Here is a 10,967-nt window from a genome sequence, read left to right on the forward strand (position 1 = left end):
TTCATTATCATTTTCAAGTAAACTTTCAATTAATTCTACTCACATGACTCTGCAACACCGCAGTTAGTTTTGTAAGATTGCATAGGTTGAATGAAACCAGGGACAAGGAAGTCGACAGCTGCTACCAATAGTCAAAATGTTATCGTTTACGAATGTACTCTGAAGTCATATCGCAGAAGACATGCCATTTATACATTGCTCCTTAGTATCAATCTGTCTCCACCACATCAATCAAAAGCAGATTTTCCAAACCTCTCCCAAAATAAGGCCACACCCGAGAGCTCTGTGTAAGGACATCAGGGAAATTACAAATTGTTCAGACCTGCCAAAGGCATGGTTTGGGCTACAGGAACATACTAGGCAAGCAGCTTAGCGTGTGGAACGGATAAACCACTGTTGGCGCAATTATTAGAAAATGGGTAGATTAAGCGCTTCAACAGTGATGTGACGGATCGAAAATCACGCACTGCAGTACTGGGGCTCCATGCAAGATTTCAACCTCGTGAAGGGCTCAATGATCATGAGGAGAGAAGAGGGCATCAGCCCAGAACTACACCGCGGTAGCCTTGGTCTGACCTGAAGAGAGTGGGAACCACAGTCTCAAAGAAAAACCATTAGTAACACACATACGCCGTCCATGGATTAAAATCCATGGCAGCGCCGCCAGGTCCCCTCCTGCTTAAGCCAGTGCAGTCCAGGCCTAGTCTGAAGTTTCTGCCAATGGACCATTCGGAGCAATAGATCCAGAGGAGGATATGGGAGTCAGGTCGATGTGATCTGATTGAGACAAAAAATAGTAGACTTTTTTGGGCTAACCTCCACTTCGCTCCTGCGGTCTTGGAGGTACAAGAAGAGTATGGAAGTACAAACCCCAGACACCATCCAACGATGTGCTGAGACCAGTAAAGTAGATGGAGAGTGGGAGGATGACATCATGCTTTGGGGATTGATCGTTTCTGCAGAAGGGACAGGACGACTGCACACGTATTGAGGGTGGATGGATGGATGGGGCCATATGTTATCGCGGAGATCCTTGGCCAACAACCTCCTTCCCTCAGTTTAAGAGACAGATTTGTATAAGTCGTTGGGTCGTTATTGGACCTGGTTCTAGGAGCATTGACAACGATCTCCAGAAGCACACAGCCATGTGCTAAATATCTACGGTGAGTGGCTCCGTAATAGCGCCATCTCAAGGTCCTGGAGGTGCTAGCCAGTCTCCAGACCGAACCCAATAGAAAAATCGTTTTGGAGAGTCTGAAGATTCGCTAGATTGACCACGCTCAGCAGAAGCAAACCGCCGGGAGACATCATGTCTTGAAACCGCTGCAGTCCATCGGATGGTAACGTAATCCTTAGCTCAAGTGTGCAGACAGGGTTGGATGGAGACGCGATAGATCCCTTATGACGGTAACTTGCCTCTGTGTTCTCGTGTGACAAATGTCAGACCACGTAGTGCAGAAGAACTAATCATTGATCCGGCCTCTCGAAGGTTCCTGATTGGTGTGAGAGCGCCTTTCCTACTCCTCGCAGGCATTGATTCGTCACGGCACAGTGGAGAGGTGTATGTTACCCTCTCTTCTGTCTCTCTACAGTGTCAGACACGTGAGATAGGTGTCTGTGTATAGTTACACCCTCCTTCCTTAGTTCTCTCTCACTCAGGTCACAGTGAGAAGAGGTGCTATGTTAACCCTCTCCCTGTCTTCTCTACAAGTGTCAGACAGTGAGAGAGGTGGATAGTGTGTAACCGCTCTCCCTGTCTCTTTACAGTTCAGACATGAGAGAGGTGTATGTTTAACCCTCTCCCTTGTCTCTACTTACAGTCAGACAGTGAGAGAGTGTTATAGTTAACCCTCTTCCCTGTCTTCTACAGTGTCAGACAGTGAGAGAGCAGTGTATAGTTACCCTCTCCCATGTTCTCTCTACCGTCAGGCACCGTAGAGACGGTGTATGTTAACCCTCTCCCTGTCCTCTCATATCAGTGTCAGCAGTGAGAGAGGTGGATTGGGAACCTCGTCCTACAGTTGTCAGATAGTGGAGAGACGGTGTAATGTTAACCCTACTCTCTGTCTCTCTACAGTGTCAGACAGTGAGAGAGGTGTATCGTAACCTCTCTCTGTCTCTCTACGTGTCAGACAGTGGAGAGCTGTATGTTAACCCTCTCTCTGTCTCTCTACAGTGGCAGACAGTGAGAGAGGTGTATGTTAACCCCTCTCCTGTCTCTGTTACACGTTGTCCAGACAGTGAGAGAGGTGTATGTTACCCTCGGCTCTGTCTCTTCTACAGTGTCAAGACAGTTGGAGAGAGGTGTATGTTAACTGGCTCCTCTACAGTGATCAACCAGTGATGGAGGTGTATGTTAACCGTCTCGCCTGTCTCTCTACAGTGTCAGCAGTGAGAGAGGATGTATGTTAACACCCTCTCCCGTCTCTCTACAGTGTCCAGACAGTGAGAGAGGTGTATGTTAAAACCCTCTCTCTCTGTCTCTCTACAGTGTCAGACAATGAGAAGAGGTGTATGTTAACCCTTCACTTCTCTCTACAGTTCAGACAGTGAGAGAGGTGTATGTTAACCCTCTCCCTGTCTATTCTACAGTGTCAGACAAGTGCAGGAAGTGTATAGTTAACCCTCTCTCAGTACAGGGTCAACAGATGACGAGAGCTGTGATGTAAACCCTCTCTCTGTCTCTTCTACAGTTGTCCAGACAGTGAGAGAGGTGGTATGGTTAACCCTACTCCAACTGTCTCTCTAACCAGTCAGACAGTAGAGAAGAGGTGTATGTTAACCCTCTCCCTGATCTCTCTACAGTGTCAGACGGTGAGAGAGTGGTATGTTAACCCTCCTCTCCTTACAGTGTCAGAAGTGAGAGAGTGTTATGTGAACCCTCTCTGCTGGTCTCTCACAGTGTTCAGACAGTGAGATAGGGTATGTTTAACCCTCTCCCATGTCTCTCTACAGTGTCAGACAGTGGCAGAGGTGTAATGTTAACCCTCTCCGGGCTCTTACAGTGGTCAGACATGTGCAGAAGTGTTATGTTAAACCCTCGCCCTCCTATGTCTCTCTACAGTGTCCAGCAGTGAGAGGATGGTGTATGTTAAACCCTCTCCCTAGTCTTCTCTACAGTCAGACAAGTTGAGAGAGGTTGTACTGTATAACCCTCTCCCTGTCGCTCTACAGTGTATCAGACAGTGAGAGAGGTGTATGTTAACCCTCTCCCTTGTCTCTCACAGAGTCACGACAGTGAGAGGAGTGTATGTTAACCACTCTCCCTGGCTACTCGTACAGTGTCAGGACGTGAGAGAGGTGTATAGTTAACCCTCTTCTCATACAGGGTCAGACCAGGAGAGAGGTTATGTTAACCCATCTCTCTGTCTCTTCTCCAGTGTCAGACGTGAGACGAGGTGTATCGTAAAACCCTCTTTCTCCTGTCTCTTACGTACAGTTAGTCAGACAGTGAGAGAAGGTGTACATGTTAACCCTCTCATCGGTCTCTTACAGTGTCAGACATGAGGAGAGTGGTATGTTTAACACCTCTCGCTGTCTTCATGGTACCAGTCGTCAGCACGGTGAGAGAAGGTGTCTGTCTAACCCTCTCTCTGTCTCTCTACGAGTGTCAGACAGTGAGAGAGGTGTATTGTTAACCCGCCTGTCTCATCTACAGTGTACAGAACAGTGAGAGAAGGTGATATGTTAAACCCTCTCCCTGTCTTCTCTACAGTTCAGACAGTGGAGAGAGGTGTATTATAACCCTCTCCCTGTCTCTCATACAGTGTCAGGACAGTGAAGCAGGCTGTTAATTGCCAGACGAGCTGATCGACAGATTCTCTCGTGGACTATTGCTTGGCTGATAAGGTGTTGCTTATACTAGAGCATTACAGTACTTTACACAGTTTAAACCACACACACACAACACACCGACACACACACACACAACATCACACACACAACCACACACACATAACACACACACCACAAAGCTGACCTCTTGGTTTTCATTTAAGGGGCTTTATGTTAACATTGCCAAACAGATTGAAGAAATAATATATAAATATTGAATCAGTTTAATATTACACACATCAGAAGTTCCAAAAGAATAAGAACATTACAAATGTCAATATTATGTTATATACAGTGTTGTAACAGAATGCAAAATAGTTTTTAAAGTACAAAAGGGAAAATAAATAAACATAAATATGGTTGTATTTCAATGAGTGTTTGTTCTTCCACTGGTGCCTTTCTTTGTTGCAACAGGTCCACAATCTTGCGCCTGTGATGGGCACAGCTGTGTATTTTCACCAGTAGATGTAGGGAGTTTATCAAAATTGAGATTTGTTTCGAATTCTTTTGTAGTCTGTGGTAATCTGAGGAATATGTGTCTCTCAATATGGGTCTATACATTTGGCAGGGAGGTTAGAAGTGAAGCTCAGTTTCACCTCATTTTGTGGCAGGTGTGCACATGAGCCTGCTCTCTTTGAGAGCCAGGTCTGCCTACGGGCAACTTTCTCAATAAGCAAGGCGTATGTTACTGATCAAGCTTTCCTTAAGTTTGGAGAGGAACCTGGAGAAAGAGTTCCCCTAAGCAAGCTGTCTTGTAGGTTGAATGGCTTTGTTATGGAAGGTTTGGGAATCGTCTTTCTTCTACTGGTGCTTGTTGAATTTTAACGTCGCTTTTTTCTGATATTTGATGCATTAGCGGGTATCGGGCCTAATTCTGGCTGGCTGCTGTATTTGGGTGTTTTACGTTGTACAAGGAGGCATGATTTTCTTAGAATTCTGCTATGAAGAGTCTTCAATTTGGCGTTTGTCATGCTTTTGTGAATCTTGGTTGGTTGAGGACGGACCCAGACCTCAAACATAAAGGGGCAATGGAGGTTTCTAATGACTGATTGAAAGTATTTGCAGATCCTAATTGGTAAGTGAACTTTGTTGTTCTTTTGATGCGAAGGCCTGTCATGAAGGCTCTTGTCTCTGCAGATCGTCACAGCCTTATTGTGGAAGTTAGCCTGTGGCGCTGTATGTTTAAGGCCGAGTTGTTAGTTTTTGTGTATGGCTCATAGGCAACGGTTCTAGATGGAATTTGTATTTGTGGTCTGGCGCGTGTACTCTTTGTGGACAGCCATTATTTGGTCTTACTGAGATTCTACTGTACAGGCCCAGGTCATGACAGCAATGTTGTGGAGATTAAGGTGACTTGCTGTAGGCCCTTCCTGGTTGGGAACGACAGCACCTAGCGAGTATCAGCGAAACATAGAACATTGATTGCAAGATTCTAGTAGGTTGAGGCCGGGATTGCTGCGACTGTTCTAGGCTCCATCGCCAAATTCGTTGATATATATGTCTGAGAGGGTGGGGCTTATAGCTGATCCGTGTCTCCACGACGACCTGTGGGAAGAAATTAAGATGTGTTTTTTTGCCTATTATTAACCGAACAACAGTGGGTTGTGTACAATGGATTTCATTATGTTTTATGTTGTTCTCCCAACAGCCACTTCTCCACAGGTTTGTGTATAGCAGACGCTTATGCCAAAATGAGGTCAAAGTCTTTTTTTACGATTAACAAGCATGCACGAATTGATTGGGTTAAAAAGCCGTCTCTCTGTCTGTCTCTGTCTCACTCTTGTCTCTTTGTCTGTCTCTCTGTCGTCTCTTCCACAGCTATCTGTCGTCCCGGCGCTCTCTGTGTGACCCCCCTCTCGGTCTCTTTTCTGTGTCTCTCTCTATATGTCTGTCTCTGGCGTTGTTCTCTCTGTCTTCAGTGTCGTCTCTCTGTTTGTCTTTTGTCATTGTCCTCGTGTCTTTGGTTTATGATCTCTCCCATCCTCGGCCCGCGCTCTCTGTGTTGATCCCAGGCGCCTCTCGTATCTCTCTCTATGATGACTTAGTTGATTGACAGCGATTGGGATGGCATCAGGCTAGTGCGGTGATTGAGACCTGCCTGCTGGCTCTGGAAGCACATTTTGTACTATAAAGGTGCTCTATGTTGAACAGCAGTCCTATGAGGGAATAGGGTGCAATTTGGGGCGCACATAAGCTAAGGATGTAGTTTCAGGCAACTGATTAATTGGACCCCCTAGTTCTCCGCCTCCAGTCTCACTTGGCCCCTAAGTTCTCCCCTCAGTCACTGGCCCCTAGTTTCCCCTCCAGTCACTGGCCCTAGTTTCCCTCGCAGTCAGCTGTCCAGCCCCTAGTTTCCACACCCCAGTTGCTCCAGTCACTGGCCCTAATGTTTCCTCCAGTATGGCCCCTAGTTTGCCCCCCAGTCACTGCGATGTTCCCCTCAGTCATACCTTCTCCTCCGTCACTGGCCCCTAGTTTCCCCTCCAGTCACTGTCCCTAGTTTCCCCTTCCAGTCAGCATGGCTCTGAGTTTTCCCCCTAGTCATGGCCCCGTAGTCTTCCCCTCCAGTATCGGCCACTGTTTCCCCTACTGTGCAAGTTCCCTCGTATGACCAGTTTCCTCCGTCACTGGCCCTAGTTTCCCCTCCAGATATGGCCCCTAGCTTTCCCCATCCAGCCTGGACACTCCCCCAGTCAGTTTCCTAGTCCCCCCTCTCAGTACTCAATCATGCCCGCCCCCGTCGCTCAGTTTCCGCCTGCCCAGTTTTCAGTCTGCCTAGTCCAGTCCTCCCTAGTTTCCCCTCCAGTCACTGGCCTAGTTTCCCCTCCAGTCACTGGCCCCTAGTTATCCCCTTACCAGTCACTGGCCCATAGTTTCCCTCCAGTCACTGACCCCTAGTTTCCCTCCAGTCAACTACTCTAGTTGCCCGGTCCCAGTCACTGGCCCTAAGTTTCCCTCAGTCGCTGGCACCTAGTTTCCCTCCAGGTCACTGACTCTAGTTCCCCTCCAGTGCACTGGCCCTAGTTCCTCCATCCTGGCCTGTTTCCCTCCAGTCACTGCCCCTAGTTCGCCCCTCCAGTACTGGCCTCAGTTTCCCATCCAGTCAACTGGCCCCCTAGTTCCCCTCCAGTCCACTTGACCGCTCTAAGTTTCCCTATCCTCCCTAGTCCTGCCAGACTGCCCTTGTTTCCCTCCAGTCACTGAACCTCTAGTTTCCCCTCCAGGTCACTGCACCTCTAGTTTCGGCCAGTGCCTCGTCCCCAGATCTGCATGTGCCCACTCATGCTCTTCTCCCATCCGTCAGCCTAGCCCCAGTCAACTCCCTAGTTTCCTCCACTGCCTAGTTTCCCCAGCCTGCACCGTCCCCTCCGTATGCCTCTAGTTTCCCTCCAGTCATACCCTAGTTCCCTCAGCCTGCCCTAGTTTGGCTCCATCACTGCCGATTCCTACAGTCACTGGCCCCAGTTTCTCCAGTCCTCCTAGTTTCCTACTGGCCCCTAGTTTCCCCTCCAGTCACTGGCCCCTAGTTTCCCCCCCAGTCACTGGGGGTGGGCGTCCGAGACCTGGCCCCTAGTTTCACCTCCAGTCACTGGCCCTAGCTTTCCCCTCCAGATCCTGAGCCTCTCAGTTTTCCCCCATACTGCCCAGTTCCTCAGCTGGCCTCTAGTTTTCTCCGTACTGCCGTAGTTTCACCTGACCTGGCTAGTTTCCCCTCCAGTGCACTGACCCCTAGTTTCCCTCCAGTACGTGGCCCCTAGTATTCCCCTCCAGTCACTGGCCCTAGTTTCCCCTCAGGTCGGATTCCTCGTCAGTCGCCCACTAGTTTCCCCTCCAAGTCCACTGGCCCTAGATTCCCCTTCCAGTCACTGGACCACCTCTAAGTTCCCCTCCAGTCACTGGACCTCTAGTTTCCCCTCCAGTCACCGGACCTCTAGTTTCCCCTCAGTCACTGCCCTAGTTTCCCCTCCAGTCACATGGCCCCCTTCAGCTTTCCCCTCCAGTACACTGGCCACCTACGTTGGCCCCTCAGTTCCACTGGCCCCTAGTTTCCCCGCCAGTCACTGGCCCCTAGATTTTCCACCTCCAGTCACTGCCCCTAGTTTCCCCTCCAGTCGCTGGCCCCTAGTTTCCCCCTCCAGTCGCTGGCCCCTAGTTTCCCCTCCAGTCGCTGGCCGCCTAGTTTTCCACCTCCAGTCACTGGCACCTAGTTTCCCCTCCAGTCGGCTGGCCCATAGTTTTCCCCTCCAGTCCACTGGCCCCTAGTTTCCCCTCCAGTCGCTGGCCCATAGTTCATCCCTCCAGTCACTGGCCCTAGTTACCCCTCCAGATCGCTGGCCCCTAGTGTTCCCCTCAGTCCGCAACTGGCCCCTAGTTTCCCGTGCCAGTCGCTGGCCATCGTTTTCCCCTCGCAGTTCACTGCCCCATAGTTTTCCCTCCAGTCATGCAGTAGAGTCAGAGGGGCACCCTATTCCCTTACATAGTGGCACTAAGCCTTGAGCTCGTGGTCTAAAAGTAGTGAAGTTAGACTGACTGACAAGCTCTTTGGAGGGTCATTTCTTTCTAGAAGCTATTTGCACTTGTCTAGAAGCTTGAAGGTTTAGGCTGTTTCGTGCCTTTGACAGGTGAAGATAGGCGCAGTTTTCTCATTGACAGGTGAGAGTAAGGCGGTTTTCTCTGTGTGACAGTAGGTGAGAAAGGGCTGGTTTCTCTGGTTGACGAGGTCGGAGGGTAGGCTGGGGTTTGCTCCTGAAGTGTGAGATGGGCTGGTTTCTCATTGACAGGTGAGAGAGGCTGGTTTCATCTGTGCGTAGGTGCAGAAAAGGGCTGGTTGCTCTGTATGACAGGTGAGAAAGGGCTGGTTTCCTTGATGACAGGTGACGATAGGGCTGGTTCTCTTTTGACAGTGTAGAGAGAAGGCTGTTTCTCCATTGACCAGTGTGACGAAGAGCGGGCTGCGTTTCTCCATTGACAGGTGAGAGAGGGCTGGTTTCTCCATTGACAGGTGAGAGAGGGCTGGTTTCTCCTTTGACAGGTGAGAGAGGGCTGGTTTCTCCTTTGACAGGTGAGAGAGGGCTGGTTTCTCTGTTGACATAGGTGAGATGGGGCTGACTACTTTCAATTTTTTCTATTTCACCTTTATTTAACCAGGTAGGCCAGTTGAGAACAAGTTCTCATTTACATCTGTGACCTGGCCAAGATAAAGCAAAGCAGTGCGACACAAACAACAACACAGAGTTACACATGGGATAAACAAACATACAGTCAATAACACAATAGAAATGTCTATATACAGTGTGTGCAAATTAGGTAAGATAAGGGAGGTAAGGTAATAAATAGGCCATAGTGCCGAAACAATTACAATTTAGCAATAAAAGTGAGTGATAGATGTGCTGAAGATGAATGTGCAAGTAGAGATACTGGGGTGCAAAGGAGAAAAAGAAAAAAAAACACTATGGGGATGAGGTAGTTGGATTGGCTATTTACAGATGGGCTATACCAGCATGTCCTTTATCTCTCTCATCTCTCTCTCCTCTCATCCCTCCAGTCTGTTGAAAGCATATGAGCAGTGCTCCAGCGACACAGAAAGAGAGAAACTACTCTCCTCCATCCGATATGGAAAACTGAAAAGGTGAGAACGTGTGAAAAGAACTGCAGATGTTAATTAATTGACTGCTTATTGTTGGTTCTGTTTGCATTTCAGGAACTTGGGTCCAGCTTTGAGTCGCACAGTCTACCAGCTCTACTGTACGAAAGGAGCACTGTCATAGACACACGCACCACAACACACAACACACACACACACCTCTACAATTTAGTGTTTAAAATACTTTGTTCCTTTGTCATTCCCTGCCAAGGTAAACCTATATGTAAATGCTGCTATTGTTGTGATTTTTCTACTATTTTCTAGTCAAATGCGGCAGCAGGTAGCCTAGCGGTTAGAGCGTTGGACTAGTAACCGAAAGGTTGCTAGATCGAATCCCCGAGCTGACAAGGTACAGATCTGTCGTTCTGCCCCTGAACAAGGCAGTTAAACCCACCGTTCCTAGGCCGTCATTGAAAATAAGAATTTGTTCTTAGCTGACTTGCCTAGTTAAATAAAGGTAAAAGAATTAAGTGTTGTTTTAAAAAGTTCCAGAAATTATGTTTTAAGAATGAATAAAAGTCTTGGCTGTAGTTTGGAGAAATATTATTATTTGTTGTTATAAATGGATGTGTCACCCATAACACCCAAAGATGTTCCAGTTTATCACATTAAAGCATTTTAAAACAGCCCTAATTCACGGAGTGTACAACACATTATGAACACCTGCTCTTCCCATGACACAGACTGACCAGGTGAATCCAGGTGAAAGCTACGATCCCTTATGGATGTCACTTGTTMAATCCACTTCAATCAGTGTAGATGAAGGTGGAGGAKCAGTGRCGACACGTCATTCTGTTTTGAGCCCTGCCTTTTTAGCTTAGGGGGGGGGGGAGACTGTTTTTTAATGTTATTTTGGCATCGATACGTGTGTCACATATCAGTTTGCAAAGAATGTAAACAATGTAATAAAGCTGTATACAAACATCTCTCTTTGTTTTCTTGAGTAAAGCAGCTTCAAAATGCAGGTGTTTCAGCCTCGTGCTTTCTGTGGTGGTGGGGCAGCCAGCGGAAAATAGAGATTAAGGGTTGGTAATGTTCTCTAGTTGCGCCGTGATTGGCCCAGTGTTCTGTCACTCATGCGGCCACTACATCACCGCAAAATCTATGGGGAGAGTTTGAAAATTCAAGCCCCCTGGGTGCTGACATAGAGTTACATTAGAAGTGCCCATCCAAGAAGGCTCAAGATCATTGGCCACAGATAAAATTACGTCAAATCACGTTATATCTACCGTAGCTTTGATTGGACTGATCATGTCAACAACATACTTTCAAAATCTGAGCTAGCAGTCATCATCATGAATCAAGTTGACAATCTACTGGCAAATACGTTTTAATCCTTATTCATAGGAAGATAAAATGTATCGGTGCTCATCGGCCATAGAACATAAACATTACAAAACTGGAAATCGCAAATCCAACAATGAGAGGTTTGGAAGGAATCAGTGGCTATCTGCAAGCATTGCAAAGCATCACTATCCTGCTATTCAGT

At 47.8% G+C, this 10,967-nt stretch overlaps 1 protein-coding gene across 1 annotated transcript in view; it reads left to right on the forward strand.

Annotated features, from left to right (window-relative positions):
- mus81 (MUS81 structure-specific endonuclease subunit) overlaps positions 1-10,402 on the forward strand; it is a 33,823-nt gene extending 23,421 nt beyond the window's left edge. The window contains 3 exon segments of the mRNA XM_070441314.1: positions 3,496-3,563; positions 9,298-9,463; positions 9,536-10,402. Coding sequence (XP_070297415.1) covers positions 3,496-3,563; positions 9,298-9,463; positions 9,536-9,602 — 301 coding nt within the window. The 3' untranslated portion in view covers positions 9,603-10,402.
- Positions 10,403-10,967: the final 565 nt, after the last annotated feature.

The sequence above is a fragment of the Salvelinus sp. IW2-2015 genome, unplaced genomic scaffold, assembly GCF_002910315.2.
Source record: "Salvelinus sp. IW2-2015 unplaced genomic scaffold, ASM291031v2 Un_scaffold3743, whole genome shotgun sequence".
Classification (NCBI taxonomy): Eukaryota; Metazoa; Chordata; class Actinopteri; order Salmoniformes; family Salmonidae; genus Salvelinus; species Salvelinus sp. IW2-2015.